General features: G+C 37.7%; 3 protein-coding genes across 3 annotated transcripts; 2 read left to right on the top strand and 1 right to left on the bottom strand.

The window, feature by feature from the left end:
* Positions 1-422: 422 nt before the first annotated feature.
* LOC132303303 (LRR receptor-like serine/threonine-protein kinase GSO1) lies at positions 423-5055 on the top strand. Its single transcript, XM_059800524.1, has 2 exons — positions 423-4060; positions 4141-5055. The coding sequence occupies exons 1-2, from the start codon at positions 646-648 to the stop codon at positions 4509-4511; spliced, it is 3786 nt and encodes a 1261-aa protein (XP_059656507.1). The 5' UTR covers positions 423-645; the 3' UTR covers positions 4512-5055.
* Positions 5056-6947: 1892 nt separating this feature from the next.
* Positions 6948-12249, bottom strand: LOC132303314 (uncharacterized). The gene is made up of 3 exons (XM_059800535.1): positions 12084-12249; positions 11778-11915; positions 6948-7258 (listed from the first exon to the last, which is right to left on the bottom strand). Exons 1-3 carry the CDS (start codon positions 12238-12240, stop codon positions 7245-7247), a joined length of 309 nt encoding a protein of 102 aa, XP_059656518.1. The 5' UTR covers positions 12241-12249; the 3' UTR covers positions 6948-7244.
* A 2749-nt stretch (positions 12250-14998) lies between these two features.
* Positions 14999-21988, top strand: LOC132303293 (uncharacterized). Its single transcript, XM_059800512.1, has 7 exons — positions 14999-16775; positions 16881-16999; positions 18089-19618; positions 20222-20663; positions 20753-20906; positions 21354-21444; positions 21559-21988. Exons 1-7 carry the CDS (start codon positions 15435-15437, stop codon positions 21665-21667), a joined length of 3786 nt encoding a protein of 1261 aa, XP_059656495.1. The 5' UTR covers positions 14999-15434; the 3' UTR covers positions 21668-21988.
* The last annotated feature ends 286 nt before the right edge of the window (positions 21989-22274 follow it).

Raw genomic sequence — 22274 nt, 5'->3', positions numbered from 1 at the left:
TCATTCAACCACCGTATCTTCACACACACACACACACACAGTCTTTTTCTGTAAATTAAAGTCCAATCTCCTATTTATCATTCCAATTTATTGGACTTGTTGATTTGTTTTTCATGGTCCTTCTCTACCTCCTGTTGACTTTTTGTCTTGCATTCACTCTTCCTCCTACTACATATCCCTTGCCTGTATTAAATTCTCTCTCTCTCTCTCTCTCTCTCTCTCTCACACACACACACACACAAACACATACAATGGAGCAGTAGTCGTTCGGTGGACATTTAAGGCATTTGCCGTGATACTCCGACAAGAGTAGCTGCTCTCAGTTATTATCACCCATTTTAAGGCACATTAAAAGCACTGCAGATTCCAAAATTTTCAAACCCAAACATCAATTAATCAAAGCCACCGTTGATCAAGAAACCATACTTTGCATGCACTGGTTCTGAACCACGCGTCTTCTCGCCATCCAAGGCCAAGAACCACCCACCTCCCAACACCGTCACCACAAAAAGCATCAATTTGTCTTCTAATTCCCTCAAAAGAAGAAGAAGATAAAGAAGAGCCGAAGGGTCAAACCTTTTCATATTCCTGAGTCTCAACCACTTTCTTCAAAGCTTCATTGTTGAGAGCTTCATTGCAGCAAAAATGGTCAAGCTTAATCCACTTCTCTCACTGATCGTTGTTCTCTTGATTGGTTTTTCGTGTGGGTGTGTCAATTGTAAGGACTCAGACTCATCCTCAACAATCAAAGTTCTTCTGAAGGTAAAACAATCATTTGTTTATGACCCACAAAATGTATTGGAAGATTGGTCTGAGCTCAACCCAAATTTCTGCACTTGGAGAGGTGTTTCATGCGTGACAAACTCGGTTGATGGCTCAGTCCGACTGGTGGGTCTCAACCTTTCCGACTCATCACTCACCGGATCAATCTCTCCCTCACTTGGCAACTTACATGACCTGCTCCACCTTGATCTTTCTTCTAATCAACTATCTGGTCCCATTCCACCAACTCTGTCTAACCTTTCTTCTATGGTATCTTTGCTTCTGTTTTCCAACCAACTCTCCGGTCCCATTCCAAGTCAACTCGGTTCACTCACAAACCTCCAAGTTCTCCGAATGGGCGACAATGGGCTCACGGGTACAATTCCTGCCTCATTTGGTAATCTTGTCAATTTGGTTGCTCTTGGTCTAGCCTCATGCAGTCTCACTGGTCACATTCCTCCAGAACTCGGGCGACTCAGCCGAGTTGAGAATTTGATTCTGCAGCAAAATCAGCTGGAGGGTCCAATTCCGGCAGAGATGGGGAACTGTTCTAGACTCAGTACGTTCACCGTTGCAGTCAACAATCTCAATGGAACAATCCCAGCAGAATTGGGTCGCCTTCAGAATCTCCAACTTCTCAACCTTGCCAACAATACTCTGTCGGGGGAGATTCCGAGCCAACTCGGTGACTTGACCCAACTCGTTTATCTGAACTTTCTGGGGAATCAGCTTGAAGGTACAATTCCAAAGTCCCTGGCTAAGTTGACTAATCTTCAGAATCTGGACTTATCAGCAAACAAGCTCACTGGTGAAGTTCCAGAGGACTTGGGCAACATGGGTCAGCTGGTTTACTTGGTACTGTCAAGCAACGATCTTTCTGGTGTCATACCGAGAAATATATGTTCAAACACTACAAAGTTGGAACACTTGATTCTCTCCGAAAATCGAATTTCGGGTGAAATTCCAGCTGAATTGGGAGACTGCCAGTCACTGAAACAACTTGATTTGTCCAACAATACAATCAATGGTTCAATACCAATTGAACTATTCAAGTTAACTGGTTTAACTGATCTCTTGCTCAACAACAATACCTTGGTGGGTTCAATTTTGCCGTACATTGGGAACCTCAGCAATCTGCAGACGCTGGCACTGTTTCAGAACAACCTGAAAGGCAATCTTCCTAGAGAGATTGGAATGCTTGGGGAGCTTCAGATTCTGTATCTATATGACAATCAATTCTCAGGAGAGATACCTATGCAGATTGGCAATTGCTCGAGCTTGCAGATGATGGACTTCTTCGGCAATCATTTCACAGGAAGCATTCCTATCACCATTGGAAGGCTGAAGAAACTGAATTTCCTTCATCTCAGACAGAATGATCTGTCAGGAGAAATTCCCGCCACTTTGGGTAACTGCCATCAACTAACTATCCTCGACTTGGCAGAGAATCATCTATCCGGTGCCATTCCCGCGACGTTTGGGTATCTCCGAGCTCTGGAGCAGCTGATGCTTTATAACTGTTCTCTTGAAGGTAATCTCCCCACTGAACTTACCAATGTTGCAAACCTGACCAGAATAAATCTCTCGAATAATAGATTGAATGGTAGTGTAGCTCCATTGTGTAGCTCGCGTGCTTTCCTTTCTTTCGATGTCACAAACAATGCATTTGATCATGAAGTACCTCCCCAGCTGGGGAATTCGCCTTCTCTAGAGAGGCTTAGGTTGGGGAGGAACCAATTTACGGGGAAAATGCCCTGGACATTGGGGAGAATCCGAAAACTGTCACTGTTGGATCTCTCTGAAAATTCACTCACTGGATCAATACCAGATGCAATTTCATTGTGCAGAAATCTGACTCACATTGATCTCAACAATAACTTCCTTTCGGGGCCAGTCCCGTTGTGGCTAGGAAGTTTGCCACAGTTGGGTGAGCTCAAGCTGTCCTCCAACCATTTTTCTGGGCCTCTCCCACGAGAACTATTCAATTCCTCAAATCTTCTAGTGCTTTCCCTTGATGGCAATTCACTTAACGGAACTCTCCCTCCAGATATTGGTAAACTAGCATCCCTCAATGTCCTCAAGCTCAATCGTAACCAATTTTTTGGACCCATTCCTTCAGCCATTGGCAAATTAAGCAGTCTTTATGAACTTGGGCTCTCAGGAAACAACTTCAGTGGTGAAATACCTGTTGAGATTGGACAGCTCCAGAATCTTCAAAGCATTCTAGACCTCAGTTACAACAATCTAACTGGTCAAATCCCGACTACTGTTGGATCACTGTCCAAACTTGAAGCACTTGATCTGTCTCACAATCAACTCATTGGGGAAGTCCCTCCCCAAGTCAATGAGATGAGCAGCTTGGGCAAACTGAATCTCTCCTACAACAATCTTCAAGGAAAATTGGACAAGAAATTCTCACACTGGCCAGCCGAGGCATTTGCAGGAAACTTGCATCTCTGTGGAAGCCCTCTTGATCACTGCCAAGACTCAGAATCAAGAAATCAACAATCAGGGCTAAGTCAATCATCGGTTGTGGTAATTTCAGCGATTTCAACTGTCACAGCAATTGTTCTTCTGATCATTGGAGTAGCTCTCTTTTTCAAGCAGAAGCAAGAATCCTTCGGAAGAGCCAGTGAGGTGAACTCCACATTCTCTTCCAGTTCTTCCCCAGCACAACGGAAACTACTCTTCCAAAATTCTGCTAGAAAACGAGACTTCAGATGGGAAGACATTATGGAAGCTACAAACAATCTAAGTGACGAGTTCATAATTGGGTCAGGAGGATCTGGAACAGTATACAAAGCTGAGTTGTCCAATGGAGAAACGGTGGCAGTCAAGAAGATACCAAGGAAAGATGATCTGATGCTGGATAAGAGTTTTGGAAGAGAGATTAAGACACTTTGGAGGATAAGGCACAGGCATCTGGTGAAGCTGGTGGGGTACTGCAGCAACAGAGGAGCAAGCTCGAATCTGTTGATTTACGAGTACATGGAGAACGGAAGTGTATGGGATTGGCTGCATCGACAACCAGTGAATAGCAAGAAAAAGAATACCTTTAATTGGGAGTCAAGATTAAGGATTGCAGTAGGGTTAGCACAGGGGGTGGAGTACCTCCACCATGACTGTGTCCCCAAGATCATTCACAGGGATATCAAATCCGGTAATGTATTGCTTGATGCTCATATGGAAGCACATTTGGGGGATTTTGGGCTAGCAAAAGCACTCGTTGAGGGTTACGACTCAGTAAACACGGAATCAAACTCATGGTTTGCTGGATCATATGGTTACATGGCTCCAGGTAATGGAACTAGTTTCTATTTTGAATCATACATATAGATAAATTTTGTAGTTCCTAATAAACGATTTGTCTGTTTTCAGAGTACGCTTATTCTTTGAAGGCGACAGAGAAGAGTGATGTTTACAGCATGGGTATTGTGCTGATGGAGCTTGTGAGCGGAAGAATGCCAACTGATGGAACATTTGGTGTGGATATGGACATGGTGAGGTGGGTTGAAACACGTATTGAAACGCAAGGATCTGCCCGTGAGGAGCTGATAGATGCTACACTGAAACCAATGTTACCCAACGAAGAAGGTGCTGCATTCCAAGTTCTTGAAATAGCATTGCAGTGCACAAAAACTGCGCCTGCAGAGAGGCCATCGTCACGGCAAGTTTGTGATCACCTCCTTCATGTACTTAACGATAGGATGTGCGCTTCTGAGAAGTTGAGCCACGACCCATATGTATAGTTAATGAAATATCAAATAATTTGTCGTTTTAACTGAATCCAACATCCTAGGGTTATCAATCCCACTATCGTTGTTCAACACAGGAAATTAACATTTGTCCGGGCAACACTATGAGCCAATTGATGGCTCCAATGGGGTCAAATAGGGAAGGGGTTGTGAGACACTATCAAAAGCTGTTCAAAAATCAGATTCCTGCTAAATCTTGAAACAAAGTAGGATACCCAAAGTTCAGTACTAAAGCTTACAAATGCCAATTTTTAAGGAGAAGCCACAAATCCTTTCTCCAGCTGAATACCTACCTAATGATTCCACCTGCTTCAATTTGGCCAGGGTTCCCTTTAGGTTGGAGAGAGAAGAGAAAGGAATGGAAAGGATTAGGCTGAACATTTTGTTGTTTAATCTAGTTGTACTGTAACCTAAGTGTAGTATTTTCCTTTAAATCACTTCATTGTCTTCATTTTTTGTGATAGTTTTTGTAGACATTGTGAGATGTATTTTCTTGTAACCACTTTATTTTTATTCTTTTCTCTCTTCGTTAAACAAACCATAGAATGGAAAATATGGAAGATCTTCAATGATTATCCACTCTTTCCCCAGCAAAAGGTGTATTAATGGAATTCTACCTACTATTATCATGTAGAAATCATAAGGAGTCTCGGCAACCGGAAGCACACTAAGAAAGATGCAAACCCCTTCTTATTCTCTCCACTAACTTTAACACTAAGAAGGTTATGTATTTCCACTCTGCCATCTTTGACACCTACATAGAAAGTGCTAGAGTACCAATGTTTGGTTGAAATGTTCAGGGGGAGTTCTGTACAAGAAAATGCTAACTTACTGCATTTCAATGGACTTCAACAGAAATTGTGGGTTTATATGTAAACAAACACCGAAAAATAAAAACAAGCAACCGACCAACCAAAAAGCAAACAAAAATTACAAAAGAAAATAATCACATATCTCCAATATTCAGAAGGAAGAATTTGTCTCCTTTCTTATAGTAAGACACTCAACCATATAAACATAAAATTTACTATGTATTACAAATGTGACAGTCAACCCAATTGGGAACTATTCCAACAGCAAAAACTATCTAAACATAGTGTATAAGGAAAAGAGGTAGTGCTTTATTGTAGATGCCCTTAGCTCAGCTAGAAGAAAAAAATGAATTTCCAGAAATATATATTCAAGCATAAACTAATAACAGCTATATAGGGAAGACCACCTTAAGAGTAGCACAGTCTGTTCTGCCCCATGCATAATACAATGAAGCTGCTCAAAAACTCTGTTACTTGTAAGAGTAAAACACAAATATAGAGTGTGAACTTGGCCAGAAAAAGAGAAATAATAATAACAACAACAACAACATGCAAATTTCACTACTAACTAATCCTATGAGAGAGATCCATAAAGAAAATAATCCCCCATGAAGTCCAGGATTACGTTGATAGGGTTTAAAACATTGATAAGCCACAAGTTATCCAGTATTAAGCATATTGTATGCCAGGTGATAACAGGACACCACTTGACCAAGTTCCCTTTACTGTGTTAACCTACTATTACACACTGTACAGAGAATAACTCATTACTAGTTTATAAGTTTTTGTTTGACATTCACCAAAACTTCTATAATCACGTTTATAAGTTTTTGTTTGACATTCACCAAAACTTCTATAATCACAAATACCTCCAAATAGGTGCAGCAATGAAATATTTAAATTACTCGTAATAATTGTTCAAATCCACAAAATGACTGAAGTTTTTCTTAAGCATATTTCTAGTCTATTCAGTAGTAATGCATCTTATGCCCTAACAAAACATATTAACATCAATATCCAACTTATGGTTTAAATTTTAAAATACTCCTAACTTCATTTGAAGTGGGAAGTCATTCTACCTCAATTATCCTTGTAGCTTTTGCAAGTGAACCAGGAAGTCAATTTGCTGAAAATATTCCTCAAACTTACAAATTACTGTACACATCACATCATCCAGCACCTGTTATGGTTTACACATTTAGTTTTAGGAGCTAACCATGTACTTTATGTGACTTGCATATCCAACTTCAGGGCCAATTGATATGTTTGACATGCCAATATGAGAATATGATATCCTGTGGGTAATGCAAGCATATAAAAGTACATTACCCAATATATGTCTCGCCTATAACTGGTGCTGGAAGGGAAGACTTGCAGAACATCTCCACTTCCACAAAATTTTGCACATAGCAGCTGCTCTAGGACTCGGATCCTTCTGTGCAAACATGTAATTCCAATAATTAATAATATGAGATTATTCATCAAAAAATTTGCCAATGCTAAGTTAAGAAAATAATGGTTTATTGCGTCCCTCCTAAATTATTAACATAGTATATTACTGAGCTATTAATAATTACTTATTAAAGAAATATTCGTATGATCTGAAGTAAAACTGATAAAAGCTTAAAATCTTGCACATCCACATTGTCTCATTAATTTGAAATGGATTTGCAGAGGACTCCAATTATTTAAGATTGACTTGCATTATTGTATTATAAATACAAAATGCATCTCAAAAAGTTCTGTGAAACAAAATGCCAACAGAGCGGTAAAAAGTACTAACAACATTAGAAACAGACACAACAGTTTATTCAAACATGCGCCTACAATCCATAATATGAGCTGGTTTGGGGACCACACTCTCATAGAATTAAATGCCACGTTGTAAGATGCTTCATTCCATGCCATCTACGCGCTATTCATCTTCATCTGCAATTAAAAGTACCAGTCCAATAAAGAAAATAAGTAAAAAAAACACAAATATTCAAATAATGCTGAGATAAACTTTTGTAACAAGTCCAGAAATGTAAAATCAAATTTTAAAAATTTCTTCATGACTGATTTTATTTTATTTATTTATTTATTTTCCGGAAGGTTTCTTAACAGATATTAACTGCAGAAAAACAAACAATCTGTAACAATTCTTATACCACAAATGCCATGTAAGACAGATGGCATTGTGCATTAAGATGGTGCAGAAAGAACCAAAGAATCCTTAGAGTAAATGCTATGAAAGATGAGACCCATGAAAAAACCAAAAAAAAAAAAAAAAAAAAAAGGCAACTTTCTATCAAGTCATTCAACCACAACAATTTTTTTTGTTGTAAAAACTGAATTTTTGCGGTGTGCATCTTCATGCAAACTTATGAATTTAATAAGACTTCAAACTATAAGGTTTTATCTCATTGGGTCTCCATTTAGGCACCAAACTATGATTGAAAGTGAGCACTTGTTGGTAACAAATATAAGCTAATTTTAGCAATCTTAATGTATTTTGTTTCCTCTCCCTTTCAACAACCAACATGCTGTACTTGTAGAATTAAATCCTATTGTATAGTTGTGTACCCATTAAAAACTTCCTAATTATAGAATTTCCAAAATGCCTCAGCTGAAACTTCTAACAGTAAATGGAAAATGAAAGAAGCCGTAGACCACAATTCAGCGGAAAAACTCAAAAAAATAAGGAACCCCAAACACTGAGAAGTGCCTCGCGTGTCATCTATAGACTCTATGAAATTGAAATGAGCAAATATGCCTTGCAACTAATTTCAGAGCCAATTTCTGAAAAGGAGCCCGTCCTTTGGTGCAAACTTGTTACAACAAAAGATCAATAAGGGTTAATTACTAAAGTTAGAACAATCAATAAAATAAATATATACTCATGGAACTTGTGTATCATACCAAACACAGTAACACACCCTTCCAAGTCTTCTTAAGACCATTAACACTCAATTTGCAGGTACCAAATCTCCATCAAATGAGAGTTGTTATCCATTTCCCAGGGGAATTAAAAAAGAACAAAAAACCTCATATAGTTGGTTTCTCCTTTTAATTCTTCTAGGCCGATCTTATGCAGTGATTTTTCTTTCTTTTTTCAAACATAAAATATAGCTTGTATAATACTTGTAGACACTGTGATTGTTTTTATTGAGCCAAAAAAAGGCCAGTTCTACTTGGAATTGAACATGAGAAGGACAACCTATTTATTGGAGTAAACAATATGAACTTTTGCCTGAAACCCTATCATGGAGGGTCCTCAGAGATTCTCAGCTTAAAGATCGTGTTTCTCACATGAAGAACCTAGTGGAAAAGAGGATAAGTTCAACAATTGTAACAATTATGAATTATAGGTGGTGGAGACTGTGGTAGTTCCCAGTTTACTTGGCGCAGTGGGGCTCCAAATTATTCGTTCTTCAAGAAGGAAGAAAACTTTATAACCACAACCCTTAATTCACGTTATCCCTTAGAGGTCTAGGAATCTATATTCAAAAGGCTTGTCCGCACACCATACATCTTGCCAAAATACGACATTGGCACCATTCCCCACCACAAAACAAACACATTACGAGAATTCCCTCCCTCGCCTTCATAATGCTCTTCTAAGGACCCATGCCATAATAGATATCCACTTATATAGACACCCACCCTCCCCAAGACACCAAGTACTTATGCGTCGCCACTCTATGCCATAAGTTCCACCTCTCAATGGCAAATATCAACACAATTAACCCAACAAAGCCAGATTGAAGAGCCCACCCTTTTTTGTGCCACCCCCAGGGGACCCCACCCCACCCCCCCCGGGCCGCGCACAGCCACACCACCACCACCACCAAACCCCCACCCCCCTACAAGAAGGAAGAAAACTCTACAACCACAACCCTTAATTCATGTTATCCCTTAGAGGCTAGGAATATATATTCAGAAGGCTTGTCCGCACACCATACATCTTGTCAAAATACGACATTGGTACCATTCCCCACCACAAAACAAACGCATTACCAGAATTCCCTCCCTCGCCTTCATAATGCTCTTCTAAGGACCCATGCCTTAATAGATAACCACTTATATAGACACCCACCCTCCCCAAGACACCAAGTACTTATGCGTCGCCACTCTATGCCAATATCAACACAAATTAACCCAACAAAGCCAGATTGAAGAGCCCAACCTTTTTTGTGCCAGGGCCCTCATTCTTCACTGAAGTGTATATGTACATATTTCCCCAACCAAACACCCCCCCCCCCCCCCCCCCCCCCCCCCCCAAACCAACACCAAAAAAAAAAATTTGAAAGCCTTTAACCAAAAAAGCACACATCATATATAGCCTAGCTAATCCAATCGAGTCATATAAAAATTAAATAAATATACTGTGCCATCAATAATTAACAAGTGAGACTGTGAAGACTAACACGGTGCCCCCCTCCATGCCACTAATTAACCCCCAGCTCAAGAGTATACCAAGAACCACTATCACCAAAACTAACAACAAGAAGGATATGAGAAGCACTGCATTAAACCTCTCAAACTAAGGAATGAACCCTCGGAAGAGCCATGCACCAAGATAAAAAATTTGGACACATCTCCTTCATATATCAATGAACTCCTCCTCTAGCATGTACGACAAGTAATCCCCAATAGGAATGACCTAAGCTTTCTTAATATCAAACTTATGAACATTTTCTTAACTATTGAAAAAGCTCTTAATTTTTTCGGTTTCAAGGAAGGCCTTGCCTTCATAGCTATAGCCACCATAGACTAGCTCGTCCGTATGGCTATGATCAGGCCGGTATTTTCCATGCGGTCTAGAGATCTAACTGACGCTTGGAAGGAGTATGCTAGTATCCTTAAGAGAGAGAATCTGGCCATCCCTACCTATAGCAGGGAAGGAGTTTTTTTTAACTTCCTGCCATATTTGAGTAGGCCAGAAGCCAGAAAAACAGATCAATTCACTTGCAAAAGATCTTGAAAAGAAAGAGAAAGAAGGTTGAGTGATAAATGAGGAGAACGGTTGTTTTCAGGTGACAAAGTAAATGAAGAAGACCCCTGTAGCATTCAAAGGGGAGGGGCTCTTCCTCAGAATGACGATGAGTGAGTTTCTTTTGTGAGGGGATGAAAGAGGGATGAAGCAAGTTGGCCAAGGTCATAAGGTAAGGCCAGAGGGATTGGTGCATCTTTTTCATTGAGGTGGTCAGTCAGTGTCTTTACCTCAATTAGAACCTTGATTCATCAATTCATTTAACCAACTTATGTTGCACCATATGCAAGGGTGCTGCAGAATTCAATATACCAGTTAAACTTAAGAAATTAAAATAAAAAATATATATCTCCGGCCACATGTCAATTGAAACAAAACAAACACGCATTTGTAAACAATACATCCATTATCAGCAAATGTTGTGGAATGTTAAGATAAAAACCTTAAGTTCAAGCAGAAACAAAACAGGAACAACAGAACAAAGTATATTCACCCACATCACTCGGTACGTTAGATGGCACACAAAGTAGAATCACTCAATCCCATAATCAATGTATCATCCAAACAAGCACCCTTAGTGTGTTATCACAACAATAGTCTAACTTCCAAAATTCCACTTTTCAACCCGGAAAAATCTGAAATCGCATTTCAGCTGAATTGACTTCAACAACATAAGGGACTCGGGGCCGATATTGATCTCTCTTGGTGGTGCCCCCTCATTCCTCCCCCAACCCCCCCCCCCCCCCCCCAAAAAAAAAAAAAAATGGCCAAGACCTTAGTGAACAATTTACACAAGCTCTCCACTAAACAGATTGCCCTAAAGTCCTTAATGTCAGATACACCTCCTTTCTCGATACCAGAACAATAAAAGGTGCACCAAAGTTTCCCTCCATCTCCCCATACTCAAATAAGTGCTCAATACCAACTAGCAATTCTAAACTCTATAAGTATTTAAAACTTTTTACGTTGAAGGTGTGTTTTATAGACTTGTTTCCCCTAAAGTAAGAAATTTAAATACAGCATTGTGGGGATAAAAGTTCAGCTACTTGCTCCCCCTATCTCGTTGATTTTCTCTCTCAAGCAAAAATTCCTACCAGGTAATGCCCTAAATAACCTATAGTAACATTACACAAGCTAAGAAACACAATTTCAGAGGTGCTACATTACAAAACAAGCTTTGATAAATCAACAATATTCTTCACATCCCACTCAAAAAATTCATATTTTTATCGAAGAGCACGCATGGAATAATGGGATGCAATATATAGCCAAAATTCAAGTGTAAAATAAAATGCTTTAATTACTTATCAAAAAATAAAATAAAATGCTTTAATCACTTTTTTATGTACTAGTAATTTGATACTTCAAATAATTTACACCTGAAGAAATGCATCCATGCATAAAGAAATTATGAAGACAACAAAAATCCCCAAAACATATAAAGCTTGCTACTTATCAGTGAGAGAGACAAACCGAAGTAACGGCGCTCGTTGGCGGCCTTAGCTTTCTCGAGCATCTTGTCCAGGTCCTCCTGAAGCTTACCATCCCATTTCACCAATTGGTTCACGAACAATGCTCCCAATCCCATCCCCAACACATGCTCCCACGGATCTGAACATTTCAAAGCAAATTTTACATACATATATATATATATATATATATATAAGCGTGTATAAACTTAATCGAAGTGGAAATTCAATTGAAAATGAAATTCAAAATTGGAGCAAAATCATTTCGATTCATTTGCCACGTATTATATTCAAGGGTGAAGAACATTACGCCTCATGTAAGGAAGTTTGCGAAGGGCATTGGAGTACATCTGAGTACCCAATCCTAGCAGAGCTCCGATCGTCACCGCAGTCGCCGGCATCCTCACTCTCTCTCCCCCCTCTCTCTCTCTCTCTAGGTTTGATCGGTTGTGACTTGTGAAATTCATACAAGTTCATATCTGAGTCATGTTGGGTTATAGGGTAACCGTACACTGTGTCTCTTTCTCCATTTTTCATGGCACGCGTTATTGGGTCATTAAGTGAGTTCGAATGCTTTTTTTCGGTTGTGGGTCATTTGGGCTTGGACCATTGGATTTATACTGTAAATAAATGATTCTTTTATTGTGGGCTTTTGATTTATTTAAAAGCTAACTATTGGGCTTTTGGCATATTAGCTTCTTTTTTCTTTTTTCTTTTTTTTTTTTTCAGTAAATTACATTAATAGACTAGTTGTCATTTTATAAAATTTATCTGTCGTAAAGAAAACGATAAAGTGTTATCAAGCATTCGCTCTAAATCTCCAGAGATATTAAAGTAGCAAATGTTGAACGTGTCTAATTTGTCTAAACCCAATATAGTATTAGAGGTATGAGTGAAATATTTTATTATATTTCTTGTGTAAAATAAAACCAATGTGATTTCACATATAATTATTTCAAATCAATGCAGATATGCATTTTTTGTTAAAACTTACATTTGGGGGCAACTTTGACACAAGATCGGTACATATTTTTTTTTTCTAGATATGTCCGATCGACAAATATGTGTGATATTTTAGAGCTATATCGAGACAATAATATATGAAGCATACAATTTTAATATAGTATCTTTTTATTATTGCCATTTTTTTTATATATCATTCTATCAAACTGTTTCTTGTTGATGTGTTTCTTATGTTGTTGTCCCATGTAATATTATCGATATTAATAAAATTTAATGTATTATGTTCTTAATGTTTTTACTACGTATAATATTAGTGAAAATTCCCTAACAACTACTTGAAAGCTCCTCCATTGTCTAGTCAACTTCCCATTCCTTAACTCACACAATTGCTACAAAACAGTTGGTGATATGGATTAAATATAATTCCATTGATTAAGTGGGACATTTTAATTATTTCACATTTAATTATTATTATTTTATTATTATTATTATTTAGTTTTAGACGGATAGTGTAATCTTTTCAGCATTCAGGTCATTGTTTACTTTTAAAAAAATGAATGTTATGAATTTTTCAGAACAAATAAAGAGACTAGAGTTATACACTTTATATGCATATCATTGGGTGTTTTTTCTCACACAATTGCTACAAAACAATTGGTGATATGAATTAAATATAATTCCAATGATTAAGTGGGACATTTTAATTATTTCACATTTAATTATTATTATTATTATTATTATTATTATTATTATTATTTATTTAGTTTCAGATGGATAATGTAGTCTTTTCAGCATTCAGATCATTATTTACTTAAAAAAAAAAATGAATGTTAGGAATTTTTTAAAACGTATAAAGAGTTATACACTTCATATGTATATCATAGGGGTTTTTTCCATCCTTTCCTATACATATATATATATATATATATATATATGTTAAAGAGTTATTAATTTATTAAGTGCCTTATGTTATATTTGGTGAATTGGAATCGGAGAAAATGTAGTTCAAATTTTGTCCTAAATTTTCTTCAATCCCAAATCTAAAGTGCCGATTTGATGCCTCCAAATATAGCACTAGAGTTTGGTAGCAACATGCATTAGAATTGGAATTGAAAAAAATTTAGTTTAAATAAATTTCTTCAATTTCAAATCTAAGGTGCCGATTTGATATCTCCAAATATACTATTAGAGTATTTCATTTCTTTTTTTAGTTGGACAAAAAAGTGTTTAAAATTTTGCTTAATCAATGAATTTTTTTGTTTATCACAAAGGTCTAAAAATTAATAGTATTTTTCAAAATTTTAAAGTAAATGGTTGAATGTTTAACTTCCCGTAGTAACAAATTAAATATGTGAGTTTCTTGACAATAGCATTGCAAAAAGAAAAAAAAAATTAAAATTAAATAAAAGCTTAATTATCCTTCTTAAAATGTAATATATTGGAAATATACACAAATTAACGTTGAAGCCATTTATGAATTTTGTAAGCTACTGTCAATTTTGAATTTAGTAAAGCTACTTTAGTTCTTTTTGTCAACTATATAATTATTGCGCAATAAATGCATACATTTCTATGTTATACAATTCGTATATCTATTCTAACATACTAACCAACCTAAAACATAATCTGTCCTCTGCTTTTGGTTTCTAAGTTAAATTGAAATTGAATAATTTTTAACTGTTTTTAAAAATTTAAAATTAAAATCGGAACCGTTAAGAATGGAACCCAATCCTAAAAAAAAATTCAATTAAATTACGAAGCACGGTAATTTTAATAATATTGTTAAATAATTGTTTTACTTTTTAATATATATATATATATATATATATAATATATATGAGAATACAAATTTTGTGATATGGGTAGAAATGAAACCAAAATCGTAAATTAATAATTTTTAATTTTAAAACCGAAACGAAACTTCAAAACATCTATTAAAAACAAAAATAGGAGTGTAAATTACAAGTAAAAAAATAATATATAAATACTTAAAGGTTATCAAAGTCTCAAGAGAATATTGACCAACACAGTAAAGAATTGAAAGTGTGTCAGTGACTCAGTATCTGTGTGTGTGTGTCACTGTGTGCCCAAAAAGTATATATATGGAGGGAAAAAATTACGCTCTCAAATGTTTAATGGGTTCGCTTTACCGCTAACCTTAGAAATTATGTAACAGTCTACAATAATGATTTCTGGCCCTACATTCTAACGGCTAAAATTAAACGTCTCTCTTTCTTCCTCTCTCTCTTTCTCTCATTTTCTCTCACTGTCTCTCACCCAACTACAAACAACTCTACTGAACAAACTTTATATATCAACACATCTTCATCAATTTTCGTCTTCTCTAAGGATTTTCTCTCGTCCTCTCCTCACAACACCAACAACATTCTCTTAATCTTTTAACCACAAACCATATAATAATAGCGTTTGCATTGTTTTATATGATACATATAAATCTGTTTTTGTGTATATATCAATGAAAGCGTTTCATAAAGAGTTCTAAATTTAGAAATCAAACGCGTATCTGGGCCTAAAAGAGCGCTTGACGTTGTATAATAACCCATAAAACAGCTTTCAATCCTCTCATTTCGTATCAATCCTTGCATTTTCCTCTCTATCACTTTAGCAATTTTCCAATTTTAGAGAGAGAGAGAGAGCGAAATATAGAACCCCAGAGGCGGATATGGGTCGGTGATGGATGAATCAGTTTTTTGTGGCATTCTTGATTTTTTTTCTCTGTCTATTCTCTCTTTTCCCAAATGGGTTCTTCGTTAGTTTTCAGTTTGATCCAAATGGGTCACTTCCTCTTTCTAAAGTTTTCCTGAAAACAGCATTGGAATCTAGTTTTTTAATATACTCTGAATCGAGAATGGCGTCTTCTCAAGTCGAAGTCGCTTCGTCTTCTCCTTTCGGGTGTGTTTTGAGAGATCACAATCGGCGAGATCGATGCAGCAGAGAGAGCAATGTCAGAGCCGCACATGTAGCTTTTCAGAAGAATCTCAAGAACTTTGTTAGAGACCATTTCAATTCCTGCATTTCACCTTCACCAAACGACTCTGATTCATCCACGGACGAGAATTCTGACAATCCCCAAATCAACAACACAAACACTAGCTCGGTTGACAAAGAACAGAGGAACAACAAAGTCAAGATAGATCGTTGGTCTCGAGCTCGAGAAATGGTGTCTTCAAAAGGGTCTATGAATCAGAGAGAGAGTTCTCAGAATCGTCAAATCGACAATGGGGATTCTTGGGTTGGTGAAGAACAGAGAGACAACAACAACGACAACAAAGCTAAAATTGATCATTGGGCACGAGCTCGAGAAATGGTGTCATCGAGAACATCAAAGATTGAGAGGGAGGAAATACCAAACATGGTTGGTGTTTCTTCGCTTGTTCAGAAATGGAGGGACTTGGCTAAGCAAAATCAGTCTGACAGCTCGAATTCTTCTCCTGTTCATCCCAGCAGGACCAATTCTGAGTCGAGCCACATAGAAACTGTTTGTGTTATTGACGAGCCGGCAAGACGTTCTGAAGATGGTGATTCTGTGGATGAAAGGTTTGGTACTCCTACGACAATGATGTCGTTGGAGGACTCTTTCCGGGATTGGGAGTCCGGTGGAAACACCCCGAGCTGTCCACCTTCTGCGCGTGCGCGGGATTCGGATGCTGGAGAGAGGGAGAAGGAGAAGGAAAAGGAGAGGGAGAGAGAGAGGGAAAGGGAGAGGCTCAAAGTGTCTGATATTATTAAGAAGCTGTCATCAACCCCCAACAGCACTCGGAGTTCTTTAAATTCTGCATATGATGATCATGACCGCGAGCAGCCTCTTCTGAATGCAGCATTGTCTCATGAGTGTGCTTTATTGGACCAACTAGAACAACAGAAGGGTTTCTTGCCGGTTGCATTATCACCCCGGATCAGAGGACGCCAGGCATTGAATGATCTACTTGTTCAGATGGAGGGCGATAGGCACAAGGAGCTCGAAGGGCTGGTAGAGCGTCGGGCAGTATCAAAGTTCTCTCAAAAAGGCCGCCTTCAGGTTATGTTTCAGTTCCAGTTGATTAACAGACAGTTTATGAAGGAAATAATTACTTGTTACCATATAGACACTAATACTTATTTGTGTGTCATGGTTTTCATGCAGGCAATGCTTCGGCTTAGATTCTTACGTGAAGCAACGGTTGGAAATCACAGGCATTTGAAATCATTGGGGTCTGATTCAAATAGACTACTTACTCAAGGATCTAACATCACTCTTCTCAGGTAAAAAGCCTTTTGCCAATTCCATTTTTGAGGGACCATCCATGAGACCTTGATCTAAATATGGACCATCATGAAATCATTCGTTCCATTTGATTATTGTACATCCTTGATGGAAATTATTTGCAACAGAGTTGTTTAAGAGAGGTCCTGATTATCGAGTAGATTTATCTATGGAAATGAGAAAATTGATGAATTATTTTGTTTCATGTGGTACATGGAAATCTGAATAAGAAGTAGGCTACTTATATTGCAATCTTTTATTGAGGATATGCCCATTTAAACCTCTATAATGCAATGTGTTAAGCTAGTTTCATGTGCCTGTAGGGTCTGCATGTGGTGTTTCTGTGTGCAAATCCGTGCACGAGCTCATGTATTGATATCTTTTGATCAATAGTATCAAAGTGTCTCTGGGGTGTCATTTTTAATAGTTTGCTTTAAATCGTAGATTGGTTGGGTAATGATGTTCTTTTAATTATTACTGTTATTTGATGCTCATCATATAAACTCAAATGAGTAATACCTATTGATAAGATTTTAAAGTGAAACGGCCATCATGAGGTTACTGATAATACTTGTGAACTGATTAATGTTTGTAGGAGGTGGACTGACTTTACCATTAGGGTGATATTCTACATCAATTCTCTTTTACAGGAAATTGCCCACTATAAGTGACACAGTGTAATCATCAAACATATCAATGTTAGCTTGAATAAGTCATCCATCTTCATGAGAAATGTAGTGGATACAAAAATTGTTTGGTCTTGGGAATTTATAGTAGAACATCACGAATTTAAAAATCATAAATTGGATAAAATTAGTAAGGCTTCAAGCAAGCATGGGATCTCTCGTGTGTGGATGAATGGGGTAGCTTGTCATACAAACTTGATTTAGATTATTTTTAACATGAATCTTTGTTCAAGATGATCGGTTTAGTTTAATTATTTGGACTAGTCATTGTTCAATTGACAGTTTGAATGTCTGGATATGTTAAAGCCGATACATAACTGAACTCTTTCTCCTATTAAATAGGGCTCAACCTCAATCTAGTTTCAAAGTTTTCCATTAACATGAAATCACAATTAATTTCAGGGAGAGATTCAACACAGGAGTTGAGCATGATGCAGCTAATTTGAGAAGTCCTCATGCAGAGGTGGTAAACAACACAGGAATTGAGCATGGCACTGCTAATTTGAGAAGCCCTCGAGGAGAGGTGGTAAATAACACACTAAAAGAGGAAAATTCTTCTCCCTCCAATCAATTAGTTGAGCATGATGCAGCTAATTTGAGAACCCCCCGTGCAGAGGTGGTAAAGGTAAACAACACAGGAGTTGAGCATGGCACTGCTAATTTGAGAAGCCCTCGAGGAGAGGTGGTAAATAACACGCTAAAAGAGGAAAATTCCTCTACGTCTAATCAATTACTTGAGCATGATGCAGCTAAATTGAGAACCCCCCGTGCAGAGGTGGTAAACAACACAGGAGTTGAGCATGGTGCTGCTAATTTGAGAAACCCTCATGGAGAGGTGGTAAATAACACACTAAAAGAGGAAAATTTCTCTACCTCTAATCAATTACTTCAGCATGATGCAGCACGTGCGGAGGTGGTAAGCAACACAGGAGTTGAGCATGGTGCTGCTAATTTGAGAACCCGGCATGGAGAGGTGGTAAGTAACACACTAAAGGAGGAAAATTCTTCTACCTCCAATCAATTACTTGGAGAAAACACACTAAAGGAGGAAAATTCTTCTACCTCCAATCAATTACTTGGAGAAAACATCCATCATAAGGAAGTTAACACTGGGAGGCAGAATACATCCCAAGTACAGATCTTTGTTCTAAAGGTAGAAAATTCTTCTACCTCCAATCAATTAGTTAAAGAAGACATTCATCATCAAGAATTTAAAAAGACCGAGAAGCAGAGTACATCCCGAGTACAGAGCTTTGTACTTAAAGTAGAAAATTCCTCTACCTCCAATCAATTACTCGGAGAAGACATTCATCATCAGGAATTTAGCAACACTGAGAAGCAATGTACAACCCAAGTACAGAACTTTGTATCATCCAGAATAGAAGATTTTCATGCAGAATCTAGTCCATGTTTAAATACTTTATGGCCAGCGACAAGCTATGAGGTTAGCAACCTTGACTTGCCAGAATCTGCCGGGACAGTGACATCCTCAAATGGTTGGGAGGACAATGTAAATTGGGAAGAACAAGAGGCCAATAACCAGAAACTAGTGGGAACTGACCATGACTGGGTAAGAGAGAATTTTCAACAAAGTAATTGGGAAGAACAAGAGGCCATTAAGCATCAGCAAGTAGGCAGCAATCATAACTGGATAGGTGGTGATTCATGGCAAGAGGACAATTGGGGAAAACAAGAGGCCAATCACCAACAGCTGGTAGAAACTAATTGTGACTGGATAAGTGATATTTCTCGCACATGGAACGATTGGGAAAATGAAGATGCCGATCACCAGCAGCTACTAGAAACTAATTGTGACTGGATTACTGATATTTCCCGCCCACGAAGTGATTGGGAAGGTCTCAGGCAAGCTAGGTATGAGGAGATGCTAGATCCTTACTCGAACAATGAAGACATACGGCAACTACTCAACAGGTATAATAACTTTTGCTCTGATTTACTCATAGTTCTGTTTCTTCTCTATTTCCTCTTTTCCATTCTCCTGATAATATATATAAGCTCCAAAAACGTGCAACATCTTTTGTTGAAGAATCACAAATATTAAATGTTCCTCTGTATGTGTTTGTTTGTGTAACTGTATACATGGCTGAGGAGTACGTTTTTGCTGTGAAATTATGGAATGGGGAAGAAATTCCAAAATCTGGATGGATAATGATTTGTGGGTTTGAATTATTGACCATAGTTGAGACACATAAAATGGATGAACAGCCATCATTGTTTTATGCAATAATGATTATTATATCAAGTTCGGATCAACACTTTCCCCATCTTTTTAGTAGTAAGAAAAATGAAGGAATGAATAGCTCCGAATGTGAAGCTGAGTTAAATGATGACATGAATGATTTGATTATTGTGAATACTGAAGTAGTAATCCATAAATAAATAACCTTTTGCTGATCTTATTAGGCATAATAAAACCATATTTCCTTATCCCTGCGACATTCAATTTTTTATAATAAATTGCAAGCCCAGGGGGTGTGGTTAGGAGTAAGTTGACTTTCTAATTTGTGTGTGCAGGAAAAGTGTGTCGTCTTTTCTTTCTAGTAATTTACGAGATACAATGGACCAATTGATGATATCTCGTGTACAACAACCACCACATCCAATTAGCAATCAGGAAGAAGAACAAGAAGAGGATTTGCAGAAGTCTTATTTACAAAGGCAGACACATCCAATGGGGAGTCAGCAAGAAGATGAACAAGAAGAGGAGGACAATGAAGAACAAGAAGAGGAGGAGGAGGAGGAAGAAGAGGAAGAAGAAGAAGAGAGTCCATTTGGGCATCAATATGACGAAGTTTGTGAGTATTTTGATCAAGCTACATCACCAATTCAATCACGTTTACAAACTGTAAAGAGGGCATGTAATCGTGATCATGAAGTCAGTGATTATTCTGATCAAGTGATATCTCCTTCCTTGCCACAACCTTCATCTGCTCAATCTTTCTACCATCCTTCATTTGTGAGTTCTTTTCTCTTTTTTCTTTTCTTTCATTTGTGGTTTAGTATGTGTTTTTTAGTTCCTGGTCAATAATTCTGTGCGTCTGACAGGAAATGGAACTCATATACGATTTGAGAGGACAACTGGAGCAACTCCATCATGAGATATATGAGCTGCGAAGATCAATAAAGAGCTGCATGAGCATGCAGGTGAAGATGCAGCGGTTCATGAAGCAGGAGGCTACAACTGCTGCAAGTCCCTCGGGTGAGTTTAAGAGAAGATGAGCTCATTTCCTTATATTATTGCGGCAGCAAGCAATTTTGTTTTAGTTTTTTTAATATAAATTTACAGCATCTTGTTTCCTCACCGTGTCCACGTCCTATGTTTTTTAGGATTTGTTGTATCAGGCCTTTGTCATGTTGTGTCCATCTCTTGTATAATAGGGTTTGTCTAGTGTGCTGAACTAGTAACAATATCACAAGATAGGCCCAATATCACATATTTACATGGCACTCGATTACACTAGGGTCTTCAAGAATACTCAGATTTAATACTCTAAAACGAATGCAAGAAAGCATTTGATTAAACTTGAGTAGTTTCTAGATGCAGCGTAATTGTTTTCAAGCTGCTTCATATGCTCTGCTTATCTATTAAACTGGTTTTCCTTTTTCTTACCTCATCAATGAAAGAACCTTCCCTTTATGTCTACAGTTCGAGGGGAGATGGAGACGATCAATGGGCCTCCAGGAAAAGGAAGTTGCCGTGTTTGCCACAAAATGCAAGTTGATTCTGTTTTGTACAGGTACTTGCTTTTGAAGCCAAGTTTTATTTACTTTGCAAATTTGAATTGATTTCCGAATTTCAGCACCAGTAAGTAGTACTCATCCTGTCAAGTATCTTTTCACATTCCTTTCAGATGTGGGCACATGTGCACCTGTCTCAAGTGTGCCCATGAGTTGCAATGGAGTAGCGGAAAATGTCCGATATGTCAAGCTCCAATACTTGATGTTGTGCCAGTTCACTGATTCATTCGAGCACACGTGAATGAGTTCTTTGCTTGTGAGGAGGATCGTCTTCAAACTTTTATTCCATGGAACATGGGTTGAAGGATGGATTCTTTTTCCTTTTCTTTTTCTTTTTTCTTTTTCTTTGTGTTTTATGCTTGTGGAATATTATATATACCAGGCCAGGTTAACAAATGTGCTTGTTCTCCACTGGTCTGAGCTTTCTTTCTTTCTTTCTTTCTCATTTTTACACGATAAGTCATTACGAATTTGTTTTCCTTCCAGATTGTCATTTGTATATGTTTCAGAATCAAGAATCATACTAACAGATCTTTATATTTATTGTTCAAATGACTAGACAATTTCTTCGCGGACAAAGCACTGTGTCTATCTTTCTCTCTCTGTGCCTCTCTGGTTATATGAATGGAGAAGTTGAGAAAAGTAGAACTAAAGCAATAATAATGCTGGATCTCAAAGAAACTCAATATGGGCAAAAAGCAGGAAAATGAATAGAAATCACGAGAGTGATAAATACTCCAAACGCTCCCTTCTTTTAACTACATTGAACCAACTATGACTGCTTCGAGACTTGCAAAAGCAACATGAAAGAGCATCTCAACATGTTCAC

The sequence above is a fragment of the Cornus florida genome, unplaced genomic scaffold (assembly GCF_030987335.1).
Source record: "Cornus florida cultivar Cherokee Brave unplaced genomic scaffold, ASM3098733v1 CherokeeBrave_3.0.0_Hap2_Chr01, whole genome shotgun sequence".
In the NCBI taxonomy this organism is placed as follows: Eukaryota; Viridiplantae; Streptophyta; class Magnoliopsida; order Cornales; family Cornaceae; genus Cornus; species Cornus florida.
This window is presented reverse-complemented; position numbering and strand designations above follow the sequence as displayed.